The sequence below is a fragment of the Oratosquilla oratoria genome, chromosome 18 (genome assembly GCF_046742065.1).
Source record: "Oratosquilla oratoria isolate Oo_2021 chromosome 18, ASM4674206v1, whole genome shotgun sequence".
In the NCBI taxonomy this organism is placed as follows: Eukaryota; Metazoa; Arthropoda; class Malacostraca; order Stomatopoda; family Squillidae; genus Oratosquilla; species Oratosquilla oratoria.
In genome coordinates, this window is record NC_134794.1 from 21733009 (window position 1) to 21758327 (window position 25319).

General features: G+C 39.8%; 1 protein-coding gene across 2 annotated transcripts; it reads left to right on the forward strand.

Moving 5' to 3' along the window:
• Window positions 1-9263: 9263 nt before the first annotated feature.
• Window positions 9264-18386, forward strand: LOC143035110 (uncharacterized). 2 transcript variants are annotated; one of them, XM_076201678.1, is made up of 3 exons: window positions 9264-9358; window positions 14668-14877; window positions 16574-18386. In XM_076201678.1, exons 2-3 carry the CDS (start codon window positions 14805-14807, stop codon window positions 17884-17886), a joined length of 1386 nt encoding a protein of 461 aa, XP_076057793.1. In that variant the 5' UTR covers window positions 9264-9358; window positions 14668-14804; the 3' UTR covers window positions 17887-18386. The 2 variants fall into 2 exon arrangements, with proteins under 2 accessions (XP_076057793.1, XP_076057794.1); XM_076201679.1 differs by lacking the exon at window positions 9264-9358 and adding an exon at window positions 14201-14544.
• Window positions 18387-25319: the final 6933 nt, after the last annotated feature.

Below are 25319 nucleotides of genomic sequence, written 5' to 3' on the forward strand. Positions count from 1 at the left end.
CCTTCCTTGCACCACAGTATCATTCTGAAAAATGAGATCGGAATAAAAACTGGGTTTTACGCCAGAATAAAAAAACGGGGAAATACACCTTGGATCCAAATATAACGATATGGTTAGACTGGTTAAAAAGAACACGCGCACAGTGAAACGTAACTACGAAATTAAGGTTGCCAGACAAACGAGATCTAACCCACAGGACTTCTTTCATCTCTACAGAACAAAAAATAAGGAAAGGATAGGCCCAATTAAAAACAACGATTATGTCATGATAGATTCGGAGGAAAAAAATAATGAGGCGTTTAACAAATATTTTCTCATGGTTTTTACCAAAGAAAGGTTAGAAATGGTACCTGACTGTGACCCGATTTTCAGTGGGGATGAAGGAAGTAGAATGTCTAACATCAGTATTAATAAGGTAGTAGTCAGATTTTTTTCCGAGAGTGTTTAAAGAGTGTAAATTTGAAATCTGCGACCAGTTAACGGAAATATTTAATAAGTCGGTAGACACTAGTTTTATGCTTATTGCTTGGCAAATGTTCCTGTTTTCAAAAAAGGGAGATGAATCCAGTTTATGCAAATTCAAGCCAAACAGTTTGACATCAGTTATAGGTAAAATGCTTGAATCAATAATAACTAATAGAATCAGAGATCACATCGAGAGACATAATTTGATTCGTGACGCACAGTATGGGTTCTCCAAGGGTAAGTCATATGTAACTAATCTATGTTTTTACACTAATGTCTACAAGGCGTCATATAACAATGATAATTACGATGCTATCTATCTTGAATTCAGCAAAGCGTTCGAGAAGGTGCCTTCCAGAGACTACTAAATAAAGCCAAAACCCATGTAATAGGGGGGGAAATTGTTTGAATGGATTAGAGCAGGGTTGTCAAACTCGTTTACCACAGCTGGCCACAGAGTGTGCAGTACGCGGACCAAGTAGATCTTGACGCGGACCACAGAGTAATACGCGGGCCAGATAATTACAAAGGATTACAAAGGCGGAGCATGCCGACAGGAGACCTTTTGGTCCATACTAGGTCGGATGCGAAAAAATGATAATAAATTAATAAATAAAAACTATAATAATGTAAATAACAAATGAAATATATAAATAAATGCATAGGTATAGTTAAATAACAAACAAACAGGTAAATAGTAAATAATAATAAATCGACTTATAAATCAGAATCAAACTGACAAATGATAACAAAACAAAAACAAATAATATAAAGTAAATGATAATCATTACAGCATCTTGTGTAGGTATTTATCTAAATGATTCTTAGAGCTTCGAACTGAACTACATTGCACTGCCTCTGCATGAAGTTTATTCCATTCATTAACTACACGGTTGGCGAAGTTGTTTCTACCCACTTCCAAATTGAATTTTGAGCAAATCGATAGAGGTGGGCAACTGCGTTCCTTTAGCGCGTTCCTGTGTTCTTGCGTGTATGCACCGCCTTTTTAGGAACGGAAGAACGCAGGAACGCAAAATTTTCAAATGAACGCAAGTAAGAACATGCTCCGCCCGAATTTTTAAAGCGTTCCTGCGTTCCGAGCGTTACAAAACTTTTTTTTTCTAAATGTTTTCAAACGTTTTCAATGGAAACAACAAAAATGACATTCACTACGCGGCAATACTCTGTCGTTTACGTTCAGGCAGGAAGCTCTCCCATTGGTCAGCGGCAAAGATGACCAAACCTTTAGTTGTTTACATTTAGGCGGGAAGCTCTCCCATTGGTCAGCTGCTAACACTAACAAGCGTTTTGTGCGCCATTGCGGCAGTACATACAGATCACTCATTGTGTGAACCCGTCTAACCAACGAACTGTAACTTTTTTTTTTCACTGCGATTGTTAGTTTAAACATGGAGAGAGGTGGAGGTGACAGCAGCAGGAGCAAGAGTGTATCGTCAGGGGAGAGCAGCGCTAGCATCCATCCAGCACACCTGATCTTTCTGGAGTGCCGTCGCTTGTCACATTGGACATCTCCGACATCAGTTACTTCCTGGACGACATGGATGACAGTGGGACTGAGGAAGTGGAGACACCTGGACCAGTGGAAGATAGCGATGGTGAGCGTCCCCCTCAGCCACGACCTCTTCCCCACCCAATACAGGGACGCCTGGCTGGACCTCTTTGAAAAATACAATACTCCTCTTCCTAGCTTAGCTGCAGTGGAGAGGCTGTTTAACTCAGCGAGAGACATTTTGCGGGCAAAAAGGTCCAACCTGAGCAGCATTAAATTTGAACAGCTGGTGTTTGTGAGGGGCAACTTGCACCTCCTTGAGTACAAGGAGGTGCAAGAGCAGGACAAGGAGGAGAAGGAAGTGGAGTAGAGGGAGCAGTAATTTTAATTCTTTAAAAACCTAAAAATATATATATAACTTGTCTAGTTGTCTGAAATATACATATATTTTAATGTATGAAGCTCTGATGTATTATTACTTTGTATCTAGTTTTATTTATGAGTTGCGGAATACTTCTATTGATGCGCGCAGTAGTGTTTTTGAGGAACGCTTTTTTTTTATAGTTTTTTTTCGAGGAATACACTTCTTTTTTCGAGGGACGCTTTAATAGTTTGGAAGCGCTAACACAGGAACGCACCGAGGGAAACTTTTGAGGAACGCTATTCCCGGAATGCACTAACCGCGGTCGGAGGAATGCAGGAACGCTAACGCACTACCCAAATCAAGGAACGCACCCAGATCTGCAAATCTATACCACTTATTAAGAGAGTAATACAATAATAATGATGATGATAATAAAAAATAATGAAAGGTAAATTTGATTTACACTCGTGTAACCTAAAAACAAAAATGCAAAGGAAATCAACCTATTATTTACCTTAATTCGTAATATTGCTGCTCCCAGAAACTTGGTACCTCTTGGCCTGTACAAGTACATCATGTTTGGCAGTGGCTACCTTCAATGTTGAGTTGAGATGTTCATCATTGAGACTTGAGTCGAGATTTGTTCAAGTTTACCACAGAAAAGAATTGTTTACAGTCTTACGTGATGACGAACACTGACAACAGCCTTGAGGCCAAACATTGAATTCGGGGATATGTTAGCCCAACATATGGATAAAATGTACCAATATCAACAGTTGAAATATTATCCTTCAACACAGAATTACACTGGAGCTCAATTAGTTCTAATTGAAACAGTTCTGGTGCCTCATCAGCACCAACAACGAAAGGGTTGCGGAAGATAGAAAAAGCATGTTCAAGATTTTTAAAGTTTGCAAATCTTTCTCCGAACTCACTCACTAAATTGGATATTATGTTGCAATACGTTTTGGTGTTGATATCACCATGAAACTCAGGTTTGTCTTGCAGGGACTTCAGAGTTGGAAATTATGCAGTATTACCTGCTGCTAATTGGCGTTCAAAAAGTTTAAGCTTCAGCTCAAAGGCATAAATAAAATCATGTAAATATGTCACTAATTCTTTACAGCTTCGTATTCAGATAATGCAAGTGTTCTGTCATATTTATATATCTACAAAATTCTTTGTCTTTCAGTTCCTCCACATCCCTTCCTCTTTCGTGCATAAACCTTTGTATTTCACTTTTTGATTCATAAAAACGCTTCAGCACGATTCCTCGGCTTAACCACCGAACATTAGTGTGATATGGCAGAGTCCGCCAGTGAGCGTGTATTTTCTCTAACAAGCTATTGAACTGTCTGGGGTTCAGACCTCGCGCACGTATGAAGTTCACTGCCTTAATAACAACATCCACGATGTGATCCATATAATGTCTTACGACAAATTACTTCTTTGTGAATTATGCAATGAACACTGTGAATTTGATGGTTTGAGTTCACAGCTAGTAGGTTTTCCTTTAACTCAGTTGCCACGCCAGCTTTTCCACCAACCATTTGAGGTGTTCCATCTGTAGTCAGACTCACAGTTTCCATCCACTCAGCACCTATTTTATCTAGTACACCTACTAATTAAGAAAAAGATATAATTCCCCGTTGTTGTTCCCTTCATTGGTACCAGTTCCACACATTCTTCAGTTACCTGCATATTCTTATTTACACCGCGTATAAAAAGTGCAAGTTGGGCCTAGTCAGTTACATCTGTACTTTCATCAATTACTACAGACAATGCTACAAAATTAGTAATTCTTTCTTTGAGTTGACTGTTAAGATTTTCTGATAATTTATTAATTATATTTCTTGAGAGGCCTATGTTTGCAAATGCTTGGCGTTTTTCGGGCCAAATATTTTCTGTGGCCAACAAAATACATTTCTTTATAAAGTTCCCCTCCGAAAAAAGGCTTCGAAGACGCAGCTATTTCTTATGCAGTCCTATAACTTGCCCGAACTACTGTCACTGGCTTGATGAACACATTTAAAGACGGACAGTTGCTTTTTTCAATGACTATATTCATCATACTTCGAAGCATGAGTACTTGCGTAATGCCTGCGAATGTTATATTCCTTTGCCACATCTACATTTTGCTTACAAATCAAACAAGTTGGTTTTCCATTCACTTCAGCAAAAATAAATAAATAAATGCAAGGTTTTCAATTTCTCCTGCACCACACGATTTTTTCATTAATAGTTATTTTCTTTGAAAATATGATGAAGGGGTTATGAGTAATTTTGTATAAATGTATTGGATATACTCGTAAGTAACGCTCCGACAGTCCAACCAACTCAAGGGACAAAGGCCAGTGTTCGTGCTCGCAGGAGCCTGCCGCATCACGTTCACGTTGAAAACGTTCAGTAAGGAGTCGACGCGGCGAAATGGCCATTGATTAAAACATGATAAATATGTCTGACGTAAAAAGACAGAAACATCTGATTTATAACTATAAGTGGTAAATAAAAAAACGAAAGGCCGGATTAGTTAATCATATGAAAGTAAGGCAAGCCGACTGTAAGACTGAAGCACCAAATGTGCTGTGGGACACATATAGAAGTGTGGCGGACCGTATGTGGCCCACGGGCCAGTTATTTGACACCCCTGTATTAGAGCTTGGATCAGTGACAGAAAACAGCGGGTCACCATAAACGATGTAAAATCCAAATGGGGGAATATTTCTAGCGGAGTTCCCCAGGGCTCGGTTTTAGGTCCCTCATTGCTCATTATGTATATAAATGACTTTAACAATAGAATCAATAGTGATATTAGTAATTTGACACTAAAATAGAACGCCTAATTAGGTCAGGAGAAGAAGCCGAGATTCTGTAGGAGCTTAACAAATTATTTACATAGTCGGTGAAATGGCAAATGGACTTCAATATATCAATGTACAGTGTGTTAAACGTAGGTTTACACAACCCAGAAAACAGGTATAGCTTAGATAACACTTTTTTTTTTATATAGAGACAATGAGAAAAAAGTTGAGTGCGAGAGGGACTTTGGAGTTCTAGTGAGTCCTGACCTTAAATCTTGGAAGCAGTTCATTAGCGCCAGGAATAGAGCTAACAGAGCATTAGGTTTCATTGCTAGGACAGTTATGAATGAAAGTGCAGAGGTAATTACCAAACTCTATCTGGTGTTAGTTAGGCCTATCCTTGACTATGCGGTTTTGATCTCCGTCCTAGAGAATAGATATAATTTAACTAGAATCAGTACGGAGGAGAATGACTAAAATAATACATGGGCTCAGAAATGTACCTTACGAAGAGAGGGTTAGGGACCACTTACACTTTCCGGAAACACAGAGTGAGGGGTGATCTAATAGAGGTGTTCAAGTGAATCAAGGGCTTTAACAAGGGTGACGCAAACAAGATAAATATATTAAGGCCACAGGGCAGTACTCGCAGTAATGGATTTAAATTGGACAAATTTAGATTTAAGAAGGAAATAGGCAAGAACTGGTTTACCAATAGAGTGGTAACTATGTAGTGGGTGCTAAGAATATCGAATGCTTTAAGAAAAGGTTAGACAACTTTGGATGGAGATGACAGGTGGTAATGGACATAGAACTGCATAGTATAGGCCGTATAGTCTCTTGCAGTCTTCTTCATTCTTCTGTTATCATGCTCTTACCATCTATATACTGCCATTCTCCAATCATCCTTATCTCCTGCCTTCTCCCTTCCTTGTTCAACAGACATTGCCTTCTTGCTCAAAACCCCTTCTACCCCATCCATCCATCTCATCCTCAGTCGTCCCCTCAAGTTCACTCCCCCCACCTCTACCTTCCACACTTCTTTTACTAATCTTTCTTTATTAATTCTTTCCATGTGTCCAAACCATCCCAATACTCTTTCACCAGCCCTATCTGCCATTTCCTTTTCCATCCCAGCTCTCCTCCCCACCTTCTCGTTTCTCACTATATCCAATTTTGTAACCCCTACCATATTTCTCAGACATTTCATCTCAAACAAATCTAGGATTTCCCTCTCTGTCTCTCTTAAAATCCATCACTCTGTCCCATACGGTGTCATCGACACAATCACTCCTTCATATAATCCTCTTTGCATCTATTCCCAAATGCCTATTTCTTATTACACTTTTTAACCCCCCAAGGTATTTACTTGCTTCTCTCAGTCTACAATTTACCTCTACCTTCACTTCTCCCTTCCCTGCCACATGCGACCCCAAATACCTAAAGCTATGCACTTCCTCCAGTCTCTCGCCTTTAGGACTTACTTCTAACACGCTGCCACCCTTGCACAGCTTATCACCTTACTTCTACCCATATTTACCTTAAACTTTTTCCTATCACATATTCTCCCAAACTCCGTTACTAACTCCCTTAATCCCCACTCTGACCCTGCCACAAGCATATTGTCATCAACAAATAACAAGTGGCTTATCTCCCATTTTTCTCCATTTCTTTAGCCATCTCCAGACCCCTGACCTTTACCCTCGCATTTATTCGGTCAAATTATGGGGAAGTGGCCCCAGCGGTCCCCGCAACACATTCAAATTGAGTTGAGCGGGGCACTAGGCTCTCGCCACTGCCGCAGTGGCGAGAGCCTAGTGCCCCGCGCGCCTCAATTTGAATGTGTTGCGGGGACCGCCGGGGTCACTTCCCCATGATTTGACCGAATAAATGTGAGGGCAGTGGCACTGCCCTCCCAGTAGTTGTGGGTTGGTGAGGCGCAACACAAGACCCACCAAATCGCTTCACTTGTCATGCCACAGAAGTCACAGCTCTACTGTTGTCGTGAGGACGTTATTCAATTGAAAGAACTGTACAAGGATAATGTGTGCCTATGGCAAGTGAAATATCACATGTACAAAGACAGAAATGCCGGGGATGAACTGAATAGAGAACGTCGTTCACCCACGACTATGAATCAATATTTTAAAACAAGATGGATAAAAGGCGCGCGCTTTCCACTCACGCGCCAGGCCACCCTGACTCAAAAGACGCGTAGTGTGACGTGGCATTTAGGCAAATACATATTCCTTGTGCTGCGTGCTAAGTTTAAAGCTTGTTTGACCAGCGAAAAATTTCTTCATACTAAGACTTAAATTTTCATCATAGACTTAAATTTTCTTCATATAAAGAATTCTTACCAGTGCCACCCCAATGGTTAGTGAAGAGGCTAAAGTAGGTTTGCTGTGGTAGGGAGCCTTCTTTGGCTCATTTGGTGCTCCCCTACTCTCTTCAATACTGGTTCCAGTTTTGCCTTGAATTCTTTTTACAGTTTTGGCTGAAACTACCTCTCCTGGCAGTTTGTTCCACTCTTCTATCACTCTTTGTGTGAAGAAATATATCCTTGTATCAAGTCTGGGATGTATCCTTACTAACCATTATCACATGCCTGACACGTGATCCACATGCATACAAGAAGGTACCCGACAGGCACTACCTTTGGCAATACCTCCAATCCTGCTAACCTTCACACTTCCTAATCATAAACATATGACTCAGACAATCCAACACATCACAACAACGTAGCCTACATCACGCCACCGCCCAACAAGTACACAGTGTCACCAGACAGTTCATTAACTTTTCCCTTATACCTACCAAGCTACAGTATTCTTACCAATACATATATCATGTCAAGGCACATCCACGAATGACAGACATCTAATGCAAAGCAACTAACACACATATATTATTGTATAAATGCCAAATATAAGATGAATCTCACAACATGCTTAAATAGGCATATTTTCCCATATATGCGGCGAAGGCGTCGCCAGAGAGGAGACTAGATAGGGGAGACATTTTCCCCTTGGGAGATTATATCTCAATCTGAAATTATAGCAAGTACCTGCTTAGATAAAATACAAAGTCTAACCAAGATTTTAACTTTGTACGCTCACCCATTGTGTATCTAAAATATACGGCTACAGGGACGGTGTTTAAAAAAATTGTAATCGTGTCCTCTGGTGGGTCCAGGTCTGAACTCAAAGAAGTTCTGGGGTTGAGACCTTCAAAACCTCATATTATCTTAAATACTTCAATAAGGTCACTACTCTGTCTTTTAACTTCCAATGTAGCAAGATTGGCCACTTTCAGTCTTTCACTGCATGGCATGTGTGATAGGCCCCCAATCATTTTCGCCATTCTCCTCTGGATCCTCTCCAAGTTATCTACTTCGCATTGATTATATGGTCTCCAAGCCTGTACACAGTGTTCCAGATGTGGACGTACCAGCGATTTGTACAATTTTATCATATTCTTCATGCCACGATCAACGAATGTTTTTTTCTAATGCTACCAACAACTTGGTTAGCCTTTTTGGCTACATTAGCAATGTGGTTATTTGGAGTTAGAGATTCATGAACTGTTACGCCCAGGTCTTTTACTCTGTCTACATTTCGAATTGGTTTTCCACCTAGTTCATTATTATGTCCAACATGTAGGCATTTACATTTTTCGACAGTGAATAACAGGCACCAGTCCGTTGACTATTGTGTAGCTTGTTTAGATCCTGTGTTTCTGTTGGAGTAGCTGCTTTCCCTCTTTTTTTTCATCTGCAAATTTGAGTATGTGGAACACTAGGTCACAATCTATGTCATTTATGAATAGTGTGAAGAGTATAGGTCCAAGGATAGATCCTTGTAGTACACCACTCTTGACTTCTTGCCATTCTGATGTTTAACTCTCCACTTCCACTCTGCATTTTTTAACCATGCTTTTATCCATTCTGTGACCTACCCGACTCCATGGGCTTTTATCTTCTTGGCTAGACATTAATGTGGGGCTTTATCAAGCGCCTTCAAGAAATCTAGGTACAGTGTATCCACTGGTATTTTTTTTTTTTATAGACGTAAAGTTAACGTGGTCATATTACCCACCTTGATATTACCTTTATACAAATCTAGCGCAATCGGAACTGCCTATTTTAGATCTGTGGCTGCAATTGTAAACAAACAATTCGCACGTACAATCCGAAATTGAACCTCCTACCTAGGGTTGGTTAGTAACTTATTTACTTATTTTTTGATGTCTTGTGACTGCAAGTTTTTATGGTATACAAGAAAGCAGAAGAGCTTAGAAAGTTAAAGTGTACAAAATAATGTAAACTGGTAAAATTTATTAGATTATCAACTTTCACAACCAAGATGAAGAACTGTTATAGAGAATAGAATAGAATAAGAATAGAGATGGGAGCCACATAAGATTAATTAAGATAGTCGCTTAACCTCCCATTATGATTATATTGAAATAGGTAAGGTGAAAGGAAAATTGCATATAATGAGTATAGTAAGGGATATATGAGCAATAAGAGGAGGATTAAACTAATTCTTGAGTAAATGAGGAGAGGTAATACAAATCGGTGGCCGAGTGGGCCAGAGTAGGCTTGTTGTGGGTGGCAGTCAAGGTTCGAACTCCACCGTTAGTGAGGACCACAACGAAAATAAGTCCCATGGACTTTCTTGGGTATTATTTTAGTTGTGCACACCTACATGATATAGCAGAAAATTAAATATTAATTTTGTAAATTATAATACATGAACGTATTATGCGATTTTCTTGAGGGAAATAAATAACAAAAAACCTTGCTTCAAGGAAATCTACTAGGGAATGAAATCACTAGGATATAGTCAGGATGCTATGTTGTTGTCTATCCAGTCGGGTCACTGTCAGTTAGACGATGGCTTTCATGTTGTGGACCAGGTGTTCTCCAACTCTAGGTAATGTTAATAAGACTTTATTTACCTAGTTGTAATATACGGGAAGGGAGCTATGCTCATGGTGATCCGTCTTTGTACCTCTCCGTATCTTAAAATCTTGTTTAGTGTGTGCACACTACACAAGATTTTAAGATAAAATCTATGAGAGAACACAGGGGTCTGCTGTTGTCTGTTAATTGTCCAAGATACAGTAATAATAAGGCCGTCAGCATCCGTGACAACGACAGTGACTAGGATGAGCTTTAGACTTTGAGGTACTGAGTTATTAAATATAGGTTAGGTTACATAGGTTAGGTAAGGTAGGTAGGTTAGGTTAGAATAGACGAATTTGTCATCCTTTCATTTCTTCGACCTCGGCTTCTATCAAAATAATCATGGCATATCATTCAACTGCTATGACTTCATTCATTAGTAAATAGATTTTAGCAACTTTTTTGTTATTGATTTCTGCCAAGAAAATTGCATATTATGTTGATATATTATAATTTACAAAATTAATATTTAATTTTCTATTGCTATATCATGTAAATTTTTACTTTCATGTGTCATCCTTGAACTTCTCAGTATAACTGGAAACCAAAAGGCCCAAACGTACTGGAGATATTGATGAAAAATATTCTGTATTGATTAATGGAATTAATAATATAATGACAGTACAGCATCTTGGAATATATATTGGTATATTTTTAGAAGTGCACACCTACGCAATATGGCAATAGAAAAGGCAGAAGGCAGAGCATGCATGCCGACAGGAGACCTTTTGGTCCATATCTAGGTCGGATGTTGATTTTATAAATTTTAATACATTAACATAATACACATTTTTCTTGGCAGAAATCAATAACAAAAAAACTTTGTTTAAAGGATATATACTACCAAATGGAGCTGCAACAATAGGTTCAAGATGCCATACTCTTGTCAGTTCAGTCCTGTCAATTTCAGTTTGACAATTGTGTCGATGTTGTGTACCAGACATTCTCTCACTACAAGTGATGTCACCACACTACATATTTTTAAAACAGTACTATAGTGCTGAGCTTTATGCTTTTCTTCAAGCTATGAAACTCCTTTACACCCCACAGTTTGATCAGATACCTAAACTGGCTGTCAACATCCCTGATGTCGACGATGAATGTAGTGACCTCTAAAATTACAAGTACCGCATTACTAAATGCAGGTTAGGTTAGGTTATTTTAGATGAATTTATCATACTTTAATTTCTTCGATCTCCACATCTATCTCAATTAGTCATTGCAGCTTTGTTTATGAGTGTATTGCTTTTAGCAACTTTTTATGTTATTGATTTCCACCAAGAAAAATGTATATTATGTTGATGTGGTATAATTTACAAAATGAATAATTTTGTATTGCTATATTGTGTAGGTGTGCACTTCTAAACATTTACCCTTTTTTTTTTTTTTTTTTTGCGGGGTTTATAATGTGCCATGGTAAAAAAGATAAACAAGTCAATAACGATGAAGAAGGATCTGTTCCAGTAATGCTCAAACACATTTTTTCACTTTTTGAAATATTTATATTTTCTCTGGGTTAGGAGCTATTGGACAGCGTAAGTTTAATATTAGATATACATGCTTGTGTGTTTCTGGAATTTTTTACAAAGAATTACAAAGGAAGAGCATGCCAATAGGAGACCTTTTGGTCCATAACTAGGTTGGATGCTGGAAAAATAATAATTAAATGAAAATAATAATAATAATGATAAATAGTAAACAAACAGAAAAATAACAATAATCTATAATAACCAATAAATTAATAGATAATAAGAAATAAACATAAATGATAACAGATAAATAGTAATGAATGAATAAAATAAGACAAATGGCAGGCATTACAACATATTGCTTAGGTCTTTACATGAATTTTAAAACTTTGAACAATACTACATTGCACTGCCTCTGGAGGAAATTTATTACATTCATTTACTACACTGTTGGCAAAATTGTTTCTACCAGGGTTGCAGAGTCAGATGGTATAAGGTCCAACTCCGACTCCAACTCCGACTCCAACACCCGACTCCAACTCCGACTCCAACACCCGACTCCAACTCCTTAACTCCTTGACCCCTATGTAGAAATCTATTCTGCAGATCCATATACCAGCCTCCCACACCTATTCAGCAAGTATTTTATAAATATTTTTCATATATATTATTTTTTACGTGAAACATTCACTTGTATGATAAATATACTCACATATACACTCACCCAGCTTTATATATACTGTATATGCACACAAGCATGTATATTCGTATAAACATATATATATATATATATATATATATTAAATAGATAATGGTATTATTTATGCTCATGATCATCTACCAGCTTATGAGCACTTTCAAATCTGTCATGGCAGAGTTGCCACTTCAAGCTATATATTTTCTTTTTCCTTTGTGCCCCTCCCCTCCCCCCCAAAAAAAAATCTTTGTTATTTCATTTGTCCATTCTCATAAACTGTCTATCACAATATTAGGAAGAAATGTGACAAATCATGATGAGGAAAGGTTAATAGAGGATGCCCCTACCTAGTACTTACTGCAGAATTAATTTCACCATGTTATCATAAAAACCAGGAATCAGTTCAGGAAAGAGAGAGACAACCTTCCCCTGTGCACACTGTTCATAGCTGCTGTTGTTCCTCCCCTTTTCAGTCATCACCAAATGCTGTGACATATGCTCTAATATCATTCCTATCTGGCCTCTGAGACTGGTCAAAGTTTATCTCAGGGCATTATCCCAGCCACCAGCGCTGTTGAACCAAGGGCATGGTTCATTAAATTCCACACTACAAAGCCCTCTGTGAGGGGCACCGTCCTAGCCTTCCGATAGGGGGGAGTTTGTGACGTTAAACCATATCATCATCATCATCATTATCCCAGCATGACACACTCACTATTGCCTCCAAAAATAAAAGCAAAACCATACAAAAACTGCTAAATTGTGCAACTGGTAAAACCAAACAGGGAAACCATGTTAAAGAAAAAAAAAAAATTATTGGACTTAAGGAGTCGGAGTTGGATAAAAAATTCCGACTCCAACTCCTAGTACTCTTAGAAATCCGACTCCGACTCCCAGCTAAAACCTCCGACTCTCTCCGACTCTGACTCCGACTCCACAACCCTGGTTTCTACCCATTTCCAAATTAAATCTACCTCCTGACAGTTTGAGACCATTATTTCTTGTCAGATTTGCATTCAGTGTAAAAATTTCCTCACTTTTGATGTCAATTCCCTTTAGAATCTTAAAGACTTGTATCAAATCACCTGAGTCTACTTTTTTTTTAGTGAAAATAGATACATATGTTTTAGTCGATTTTTGTATGATTTATTTCCGAAATTAGGAATCAATTTTGTGGCTTGCTGTTGTACTTTTACCCAAAAAATAAAGGAGATGCCTTTGTTAAATATCAAAGGGAATTGACAACATCAATAGTGACAAAAGTTTCACATTGAATGAGAATCGGACAAGAAACGATGGTCTCAAACTGTCCGGAAATAGATTCAATTTGGACGTAGGTAGAAACAACTCTGCCAACCGTGTAGTTAATGAACGGAATAAACTTCCTGCACAGGTAGTGCAATGTAGTTCAGTTCAAAGCTTTAAGAATCATTTAGATAAACACCTAAGCAAGATGCTGTAATGATTATAATTTATTTTATATTATTTGTTTTTGTTTTGTTATCATTTGTCTGTCTGATTTTCATTTATTATTAGTTATATGTCAATTTATTATTATTTACTATTTACCTGTTTGTTTATTATTTAACTATACCTATGCATTTATTTATGTATTTTATTTGTTATTTACATTATTATAGTTTTTATTTGTTATTTTATTATTATGATTTTTTTTTTTTTTTTTTTTTCGTATCCGACCTAGATATGGACCAAAAGGTCTCCTGTCGGCATGCTCCGCCTTTGTAATCCTTTGTAATAACATTGCAACATATTTCCATATGTACACACTTTCATAATACCAATGATCACAAATCCACCATTATTTTTAGTGGGAATTTTATATATCAACAATGATTAATAAAATTGTTTTGATAAGGTGTTTGTAGTACTAAACAGTATTCCTTGAGCCTTATCCCAGATCCCTCTAAGAAGGAATTTTGGTCTGTAATGTATTAAGTTGGGGGGGTACCACCTATACATACTTGCAAGTAGTGATCCTGCCAAATGGATGTCAGAGAGAATAATTTTTCTGCTGCCTATCTTCAAAGCCCATCAACACCTATGCACAGGGCTTATTTGGTCTCCAGACTGAGCCCACATTTACCTTCAACCTTCTCGTATTGTATACCTTGTCAAACTCCATCACTAACTCCCTTAATCCCCTCTCTAACCCTGCCACAGGGGCACTGGGCAGGATACAGGGATAACCTATCATCCATGAGGAGCAAAGATGAGAGGGGGGAAGGAGTGGTGGAATGGGTGGGAGTAGGTATGTGCCTTTGACTTAGCTATCTCCCTTGTAAAGGGGAAAAAGCTCCTGGTATATAGATAGATAGGTATTATTCCTGGCTTTTCCAGTACAAAAATTGACATTACCTTTCTGGCTTTTCAGGAACTTAAGAACATCCTTACAAAAGCAGGTGATTAAAGCTCACCCTGTGAAGATGAGGTGACTTTGAAAAAGAAAATATGGTTTGCAAGATTACAGTGCTATGTTATGAACAGACATGACCAAAGAACTTAAGAAAAATGGATCCAGTGATCTCCATTCAGCTCTCCTTCCTGACCAAATTACTCAATTCAATCCATGTGTGCCCTCAAGGTGAGGCTCCTCTCATGATTAACTTCTCATTTTACCATTAATCATCCATATTCTCTCCACTTTTTTTTTCAACTATTGATGTACTTAATTGTCTTCTACACCCTCCTTTTATTTTTTTCCATATGCTGCCTCCTTCATTACATATGAGTTCCTATCTTGTCCACCACTTCACTAGTAAATGATAAATGAAATACTTGGAAATAATGTGAAAGAAGTAGTCATGAGATATTAGGGATTGTAATTATGAAAATATTAATAAATGTCAGTACTATTCCTCCCTCTCTTCTTCCTCTTTCATGCACCTTCTCCATTCTTCCATGATGTACCATGATGTATTCCTCTGTTGTACCTTACATGTAGCCCAGTGATAGGTACCTGCAAGTGGTGATCTTAAAAGACATCATCATCTCTCTACCATCCAACTTTCAAACCTATCAATACCTTCATCTGAAGGGGCTGACACTTAGTCTCTGGACTAGATCCAGGCTCTTTTTTCCATCAGTTTTGACTGTATTTCTGCCACCTTTTCAGGAAGAAGAGCTAACTGCTGATGACAGAGAAACAGTCCCACATTAATATATATATACATACATATACCAAGGGCTCTTTCCCCCTTACCAGGGAGGTAGCCAAAGTAAAAATTCATAATTCCACTTCCGCCTATTTCATCCCCACCCATTCCATTCCCATCCACCCTCCCTCCCTCTCATCTTGGCTTCTCATGGATGACAGGTTATCCCTGCATCTCGCCCATTGCCCTGGGTCATGAGCAATGTAGTAAGACACAACACATCCACAGCAAGGCCAATTCATTTAATCAGCGACACCCCCCCCCCTTCTTTGTCCCCTCATGCAGAAACATTGAAGGAGAAAAATCCCTTTGGGCTGCGTAAAAAATATCATTCACACATAACCACTCCCTAACCCCCATCCCTCACTCACTCCCTTCCATTCATCACAGTATCATCTATACACAGTTATTCTCCACTCACCCCTATCCTCTGCCTTCTCTCTTTCTTCAACAAACATCCCCGTCTTGCTCAACGCCCCTTTCACCTCATCCATCCATCTCGTCTTCAGTCGCCCCCTCATGTTCACTCCATCCACCTCTGCCTTTCACACTTCTTTTACTAAACTTCCTTCACTCATTCTTACCATGTATCCAAACCATCCCAATACTATGCTAATACAATACAACAGAAACAGCATGGCTACAGATTCCCACTTCATGAAACTGAAGGGAATGGTTGTATACTATATATATATATATTTTTTTTTTTCCCTTCAAAATAATACCCTTCCCCCATTTTTACTTTTCTCTCCATGTTTGAATTTTGGTAGTTTGGAGGGATCCCAGCTTTTAAGAATCCTATTCACTGTGGTCTTGGATCACATGTTGGACTCATGATCAACAGTTATTACACTCCAGGATGAGAGCTCAGACCTCATATATATGCCTGATCTGTGGGTAATACTCTGACCTTACACACACACTGAATTCTCCACCCTTGAGAGTTGGAGTGCTGGCTCATACAGCAGTGATGATGAAATTATTTCAGCAGGGTGGGATTCAAACTCAAACTGCTGGAGTAGTGGTTGTGCCCCCTCAAGGCGAGACTCATCTCATGATTAACTTCTCATTTCATAGTTTTATGATGGATATGATTTTATAAATAATTAAACTTTCATCTTACAGGTTGTGCATCAAATACCAAAGTGGGATGCTACACCCAAGGAGAAGCAGCCTTTGTCCACATACAAAAGATATCCTTCTTATGTTGTGGATTTAGTGCAAGGCTTGATGAAGCAGTCTTAGAATGGGTTCCTACCAAAGGAAACTATACTGGTCACCCTTTGACATGGGAACCTTCTAGTGAGGGAGGAATTCCACATGATCAAGAAATCTTGAACCAAAGTTGGTATTCAGTTGTAGACAATCATACATTAAGTTACGAAGAACCAGCACCAAGTATCTCATCACAGGTTTATGATGAAAGCCCAACCACCCAGATTTGTTATTCAGGTTTAAGAGAAGGTGATGATAACACTATCCAGTGTGATGAGTGTGGTGGAGATTACTCAGACTTTGCATCCCACACATGTCCAATTGCTACTCAGTTTGTCGAGTGTGGAGAAAGCAACAGCAGTAGTAGTGTAATTGGAAACTTTAAAGTAGAAGTGATAGAAGAATCTGTGGAGAGTGATATAGAAATCACACAAACAGATCCCCTCTTAATTCAGGAAGGAATATCAGATCCTTACCAAAACATGTCTGATTCATGTGATCCATTGCTGCATGACGATTCTAACACTGAAACTCCCATGAATAATTTACACTTTGATATGAGTGATAACAATAGTGATCAGCTTATTAGTTTTCCTGAAGATCTAATTAAGTGTTTTGATGGAGAAAGCAAGAGACCAAATATTTACAGTGAACCAAAAGATATTGAGGAAAGTTCATTGCAGGGCAAATACAAGAAAAGAAAGAAGATGATAAACAAGTCCAAAGGAAGATCAGTTTATGCACAAAGACAGCCTCGGTGTTCAGAGGCCTTTACATGTGATATATGTGGTGTTTCTTTTACAGGAAGAACACGAAGACAAGAATTTAGTCATCATATGAACAGAGAGCATACAAAAGAAATTATTTTCAAATGTCCAATGTGTCATAAGGAATTTTGGCATCAGAAAAATCTAAGACACCATATTCGTTCTCATGAGCAACCGTCTAAATTGTGCTCTGTATGCAACCGAACATTTAAGACACAAACACATCTAAAAACTCACATGTTAACACATTCTGAACATAAAGCACATGTATGTCAGTACTGTAGACGAAGTTTCAAGCGTAAGGATCATTTGACTGTACATGAACGCTTACATACAGGGGAAAAGCCATTTGTTTGTACATTTTGTTTTTCTGCATATCCACAAAAGATTCAGCTCATCAAGCACCAGAAATCATGTTTTACCAAAGTAATATCAGGAGAATGTGGGGACTTGTAAGTGCTACACCATAAGACTAGATGGGAACTGGTGCAATAATCTTATTTTTTCATAAGGGAGAGAGATTTAGGTACTACAGGTAGTTTTATTGTTGTGGAGGATAAGAATACTGTGTGTGCCATACAAGGTGAGTAAATTTGTCAGAATGAGGACAAGGGATTACCACCTCTGTATTTTTCTATGAAGAATGAAACCATTCTTTCACTTGGTGAGACACTCCCCACCTTAAGTTGGAAAAAACAGTGGTATAGACAATTACTTGCAGCAAAGGTCAAGGGGATGGTGGTTGGAACCCTAACACTGGCAGAGCTGAACTAATGGCATAGTTCATTAAATTCCATGCTACAGAGTCCTCTGTAAGGGGCATCCTAGCCTCCCATAGTGGGGAGTTTGTGGCGCTAAACCATATCATCTTAATTCACTTCACATTACATAGAACCATCTCTGAATGTAGACCAAACATGAGATTTAATCATTAATAAAAAAAAAAGTAAGGTTAACCATATCATATTTTTCTTACAACATCTGCTCTTGAAGCTGTTTTTGTCGTAAGAACATCAGTCATGAGTGCATAGAATGATAATAATACATATTACCTTAAGTTTCACTGACTGGAAACCTGCTGCCCCATAGTAGCCAAGAATGGTTCTCATGCCTTTCCCTAGATCCCTTGTGTTGTATTAATGTGACAGTTTCTGTATAACTGGCTTACAGGAGGGGAGCAGTCATAAGTTATCATACATACATACATATACCAAAGGCTTTTTCCCCCTACATGGGGGGTAGCCACAAAGAAAAAGGCATAGAAACCACTCCCACCCATTCCATTTCCTATATATTCCACTCCCCTCCACCCTCCTCCCTCCCTCTTATCTTGGCACCTCCTAGATGACAGGTCATCCCTGCATCCTGTCCACTGCCCTGGGTCAAAAGCAGTGTTGCAAGACACAGCACATCCACAGCAAGGCTGCTTCATAAATTCGGCAACCCCCCCTCTCCGTCCCCTCATGCAGAAAAGGAGAAGACGGGGAGAAATCCCTTCGCGCTGCATCAATTTTTTTCCATACATACTTCCTCACCCCCCATCCCCCCACCCACTCCCCCTCATGCATCATAGCATCATCTATACACAACCCCTCTCCATTCACCCCTATCTTCTGTCCTCTCCCGTCCTTCCTCCACAGATATTCCTCTCTTTTGTAATGCCCCTTTCACCCCATCCATCCATCTCATCCTAGGACACCCCCTCATATTCACTCATTTCACCTCTGCCTTCCATACTTCTTTTACTAATCTTTCTTCACTCATTCTTTCCATGTGTCCAACCCATCCTAATATCCTTTCATCAACCCTATCTCCCAGTTCCCTTTCCACCCCTGTTCTCCTCCTCACTTCCTCATTTCTTACTCTGTCCAGCCTAGTAACCCCTATCATACTTCTCAGACATTTCATCTCAAACACATTCAAACTCCTTCTCTCTTCCTCTCTCGTTCCATGTTTCTGCCCCGTACAATGCTGTTGGTACAATCACTCCTTCATATAACCTCCTCTTAGCATCCATTCCCAGATGTCTATTTCTCATTACACTTTTCAATCCACCAAGGCATTTACTCGCTTCTCTCAATGTACATTCTATCTCCACCCCCACTCCTCCCTTTCCAGCCACATTCACACCCAAATATCTAAAACTATCCACTTCCTCCAGTCTTTCACCCTTAATGCTCACCTCCAGCCTGCTGTCACTCTCTCCCCTTGTACATCTCAATCACCTTAATTTTACCCACATTTATCTTCAGCTTCCTTCTTTCACACACCTTCTCAAACTCACTTCCTCAATCCCTCCTCTGATCCTGCTACAAGTGCAGTGTCATCAGCAAACAACAACTGGCTCACCTCCCACTTTTCTCCATTTTCTTTAATCATCTCCAACCCCTGACCCACTACGCTTGCATTCACCTCTGGCACCACCCCATCCATGTAAAGATTGAACAGCCAGGGTGACATAACACATCCCTGACAAAGTCCCACCTTTACCTCAAACCATTCACTCTCTCCATTTCTAATCCTAACACAAGCTCTACTACTCTCGTAAAAACTCTTGACTGCTCTTAACAGCTTTCCTCCTATCCCATATATCTGCAGTACCTCCCACAGTGCCTTCATATCTACCCTGTCATAAGTCTTTTCCAGATCCATAAAAGCCCAGAAAACATCCTTACCTTTTCCTATAGCTTTCTCACATATCTGTCTTACCACAAAGATCTGATCTACACAACCCCTACCTGTCCTAAACCCACACTGTTCCTCACCAATTCCTCCCTCTGTTCCTCTCCTAATCCTCTCAATCAAGATCCTCCCATACACCTTCCCAACTACACTCAACAAGCTGATCCCTCTGAAACTACTACACTCACACTTGTCCCCCTTTCCCTTGTAAAGCGGAACTATACAGGCACTCCTCCAGTCCTCAGGCACTTTACCCTCTCTCAAACAAACATTAAACAACCTCACCAGACAGTCCACCATCACTGTACCTCCTTTCTTCAGACATTCTGCATGGCATCCATCCAGACCAGGTGCCTTACCTGCTCTCATCATCGTAACAGCTGCTTTCACTTCATCCTTCCCTATTTCTCCTCCATTTTCCTCACTCATCACTCTCATTTTCTTAGCGTTTCCCACTGCAACTACCTTTCCCTCCCTATCCTCCTTCACATTTAGCAACTCCCTAAAATACTCTGCCCACCTTCCTCTCACTGCCTTCTCTTCCATTATCATCTCTCTATCTGCATCTTTTACCTTTTCCTCTCTACTTGATTCGCTTCCTTTTTCTCTTTTAATTTCTTTCCAGAACATCTTTTTATTGCTTTCAAAATTTTCTGTCATACTGTTACCCCATTTCACATCTGCTCTCCTCTTTGCTTCCTTTATCTTATGCTTAACTTCCTTTCTCTTTACTTTGTACCTCTACCTCTCATATGATTCCCTCGTCCTAATTTGCAGCCAATCAATGAATGCCTGCTTCTTTTCTTCTACACATTTCTTTGCTTCCTCATCCCACCACTCACTACCCTTCCTTCTTTTTCCTCCCGCCCTCCTTGTTCCACACACCATCTTTGCACACCTTATGACTCCCTCCTTGAACAATCCCCATTCCTCCTCCACTCCTAGTTCTACTCTATCCTTTACTCCCTCCCACTCCTCTTTCAGTTTCTTCTTAAACTCTCTCCTTTTTTCCCTTATTTAAGCAGTTCACTCTAAGTACCTCCCTACCTTCTGTCCTTTTCCTCTTTCTCCACCTATTCTCCACTCTCATTTTACCTTCCATCAGAAAATGATCTGATATTCCCCCACTCTCTCCCCTTAGAACATGTACATCCTTAACTCTTCCTGCCATACTCCTGGTCACCACTATATAGTCCATTAACGCTCTATCTGCCACCCTTCTATCCACCACTCTCTCCCATGTGTACTTATGCTTGACTTTCTTCTTAAATACTGTATTAGCTATCATCAACTCTCTTTCAAGACACATCTCCACCATCATTTCTCCACTACGATTTTTACCTGGAACTCCATACTTCCCAATCACTCTGTCTATTGGCTCATTTCCTACCATAGCATTAAGGTCTCCCAATACAACTACATTGACATTTCTCCCTAATCCCTCTATACACTCATTTATATCTACCCAAAAATCCTCCCTTTCCTCTACGCTCTTCTCACTACCAGGTCCATACGCACTTACAAAAACCCACATCTCCCTTCCCACCTTCATCCACATCAACCTTGATGAAACCTCCTTCCACTCCACTACCCGCTTACTTATCTCTTCTCTTACTAGTATAGCCACTCCTTCTCTCCCTCGTCCCCTCTTCACTCCTGAGTACCTCCCAGCTACACTCCCAAACTCACAGTTGCCCTTTCCTTTCATTTTAGTTTCACTCAAAGCCAGCACATCCATCTTTCTTCTCACAAACATACTGCCAATCTCTTCCCACTTACTCTCATCTGTACCACACCCACGCACATTAAAAGACCCAAACCTTAGGGTACTGGTTGGAAAACTCCCAGACCCTCTTATGCCTTTTCTTTTGTTTTTAGGAATGTCCCCTTTCGGGGCTATAGGTAGTAGGACTCCTAATCCCATCCCCCGTCCCTTTTTTGTTACCTTTTACGACTCAAGTGGGAAAACTTGGTGGTAGTATTCTCTTCCCCCACCACAGGGTTGGCGAAAACAGAAAATGAATACTCAGCGAAATGGTACAGGACAGCAACAAGGGGTTGGGGGACAGCATAACGGAGGGACAGTCATAGTATAAAAGATAAGTTATCACTTCTATATTTGAAAAAGTGTGAGAGGAAGGGAGGGGATGTAGTTGAAGTTGATAGTGATCATTGGTCCAGTCCAGAAAATAAATATCGGCTTCTTAGGGTTGTACCTCCATTTGGAAATGAAAGTGTTTATAATCATCAGATACAGTAAGAAGAGAATCACAAATGTGGCAACAAACATCATCATCATGTGTCATATGTTTCAGTAATCAACTTTACCATCTTCAGTGAATCTACAGTTCAAGAGTGTAAGTCAGCAATTTACACAAAAATACATAAAAACACAGTTACACATGATAGGAATTTCAACAGTCTCATAAACTTGAGAGATGATAAAATTAATAAAACAGCAAAACATTGATTAAAAAAGTGGGGGGAGTATTGAAGTATATGAAGGGAGGAATTAGATTAAGAATTAAATGCTGGACAGCTAGTTTTTAATATAGCAGTTCCAAAATACAAATGTTAACAGTAGGGCAGCTGTCAAGAATTTCAAAGTCACTGAAACTCTACAAAATTGGGGATGATCCTGTACCGCTGAGTGAGGAGGGCTGTGTAGTTCTTGACCAGCCCTTCACAATTGACCCCTCATGCTCATCCACGTGGCAGCTAGAGCAAGTGTTAATTTTATAAATGATGGAAGAGCAAAGGTCAGTCGGGAGGCAGTCTTTACAGTTGAAAAATGAGCCAATTTGAAATTTGTTTACAAATATAACCTTGAAATCTATTTGTAGATCAAAATTTGGTAGACTGTCTTGCAACACTAATTTAATTTTGGAAGAAAGTGGACCAAGGTAAGGAAATGTAACATACATACATATACCAAAGGCTTTTTCCCCCTTACAAGAGAGGTTGCCAAAAAACAAAGGCATAAAACCCATTTCCACCTATTCCATCCCTAATACACTCCACTCCCCTCTACCCTCTACCCTCCCTCTTATCTTGGCACCTCCTGGATGACGGGTCATCCCTGCATCTTGTCCACTGCCCAGGGTCAGAAGCAGTGTCGCACATTCATAGCAAGGCTGCTTCATTATATCGGCAACTCCCCCCTCTCCATCCCCTCATACAGAAAAGGAGAAGATGGAAGAAATCCCTTCGGGCTGCATCAAATTTTTTCTCACACATACTACCTCACCCCCTATCCCCCCACCCATTCCACCTCATCCATCACATCATCATCCATATACAACCATTCTCCATTCACCCCTGTCTTCTGTCCTCTCCCATCCTTCCTCAACAGACATTCCCCTCTTCCCCAAAGCCCCTTTCACCCCATCCATCCATCTCATCTTAGGTTGCCCCCCTCATACTCCCTCCACATCTGCCTTCCATACCTCTTTTACTAGTCTTTCTTCACTCATTCTTTCCATGTGTCCAAACCATCCCAATACTCTTTCATCAACCCTATCTCCCAACTCCCGTACCACCCCTGTTCTCCTCCTCACCTCCTCATTTCTCACTCTATCCAGCCTAGTAACCCCCATCATACTTCTCAGACACCTCATCTCAAACACATTCAAACTCCTTCTTTCTTCCTCACATATGTTCCATATTTCTGCCCTATACAGTGCTGTTGGCACATTCACTCTTTCATACAATCTCCTCTTAGCCTCCATTCCCAAATATCTATTCCTCATTACACTTTTTAATCCAAGGCATATACTCGCTTCTCTCAATCTACATTCTACCTCCACTCCACCCTTTCCTACCACATTCTCACCCAAATATCTAAAACTATCCACTTCCTCCAGTCGCTCTCCCTTAATGCTCACTTCAAGTCTGCTGCCACTTTCACCCCTTGTACATCTCATCACCTTACTTTTACCCACATTTATCTTCAACTTTCTTCTTTCACACACTCCCAAGCTCTGTCACCAACTTCCTCAATCCCTCCTCTGATCCTGCTACAAGTGCAGTGTCATCCGCAAACAACAGCTGGCTCACCTCCCACTTTTCTCCATTTTCTTTAACCATCTCCAATCCCTGACCCACCACCCTTGCATTTACCTCTCGCACCACCCCATCCATGTATAAGTTGAACAGCCAGGGTGACATAACACATCCCTGACAAAGTCCCACCTTTACCTCGAACCACTCACTCTCTTCGTATCTAACCCTGACACATGCTCTACTACTCTCGTAAAAACTCTTGACAGCTCCTAGAAGCTTTCCTCCTATCCCATATATCTGCAAAACCTCCCACAGTGCCTTCCTGTCTACCCTGTCATAAGCCTTTTCCAGATCCATAAAAGCCCAAAAAACATCCTTACCTTTTCCTATAGCTTTTTCACATATCTGTCTTACCACAAAAATCTGATCTACACAACCTCTACCTGTCCTAAATCCACACTGTTCCTCACCAATTACTCCCTCTGTTCCTCTCCTAATCCTCTCAATCAAGATCCTCCCATAAGCCTTCCCAACTACACTTAACAAGTTAATCCCTCTGAAACTACTACACTCACACTTGTCCCCTTTTCCCTTGTAGAGTAGAACTATACGGGCACTCCTCCAGTCCTCCGGCACTCTACCCTCTCTCCACCAAACATTTAATAACCTCACCAGCCAGTCCACCATCACTGTACCTCCTTTTTTTAGACATAAGAACATAAGAATAAAGGAGACTGCAAGAGACCATAAGACCTACACTAGGCAGCTCCATATCCATCACCATATGTCGTCCCCATTCATAAAGTTGTTTAATCATTTTTTAAAACAACTGATAGTTTCAGCACTTACTACATGGTTACTAAGTTTATTCCATTCATCGACCACCCTATTAGTAAACCAATTCTTGCCTATTTCCTTCTTAAATCTAAATTTGCCCAGTTTATACTCATTACTGCGAGTCCTGCCCTGTTGTTTTATTATGATGACCTTGTTTGCATCTCCCTTGTTATAGCCTTTGATCCACTTGAACACTTCTATTAGATCACCCCGCACTCTGCGTCTTTCCAGAGAGTGTAAGTTTAGGTGCCTAAGCCTCTCTTCGTAAGGCAAATTTCTGAGTCCATGTATCATTTTGGTCATTCTTCTCTGTACTGATTCTAGTGAATTTATGTCCATTCTGTAGGACGGAGACCAAAACTGTACCG

Excerpts from the sequence above, each read along its gene's own strand:
- LOC143035110 (XM_076201678.1), top strand. The coding sequence starts at position 14,805 with ATGGATCCAGTGATCTCCATTCAGCTCTCCTTCCTGACCAAATTACTC. Across the intron at positions 14,878-16,573 it reads AATCCATGTGTGCCCTCAAG|GTTGTGCATCAAATACCAAA; the intron begins GTGAGGCTCCTC and ends TTCATCTTACAG.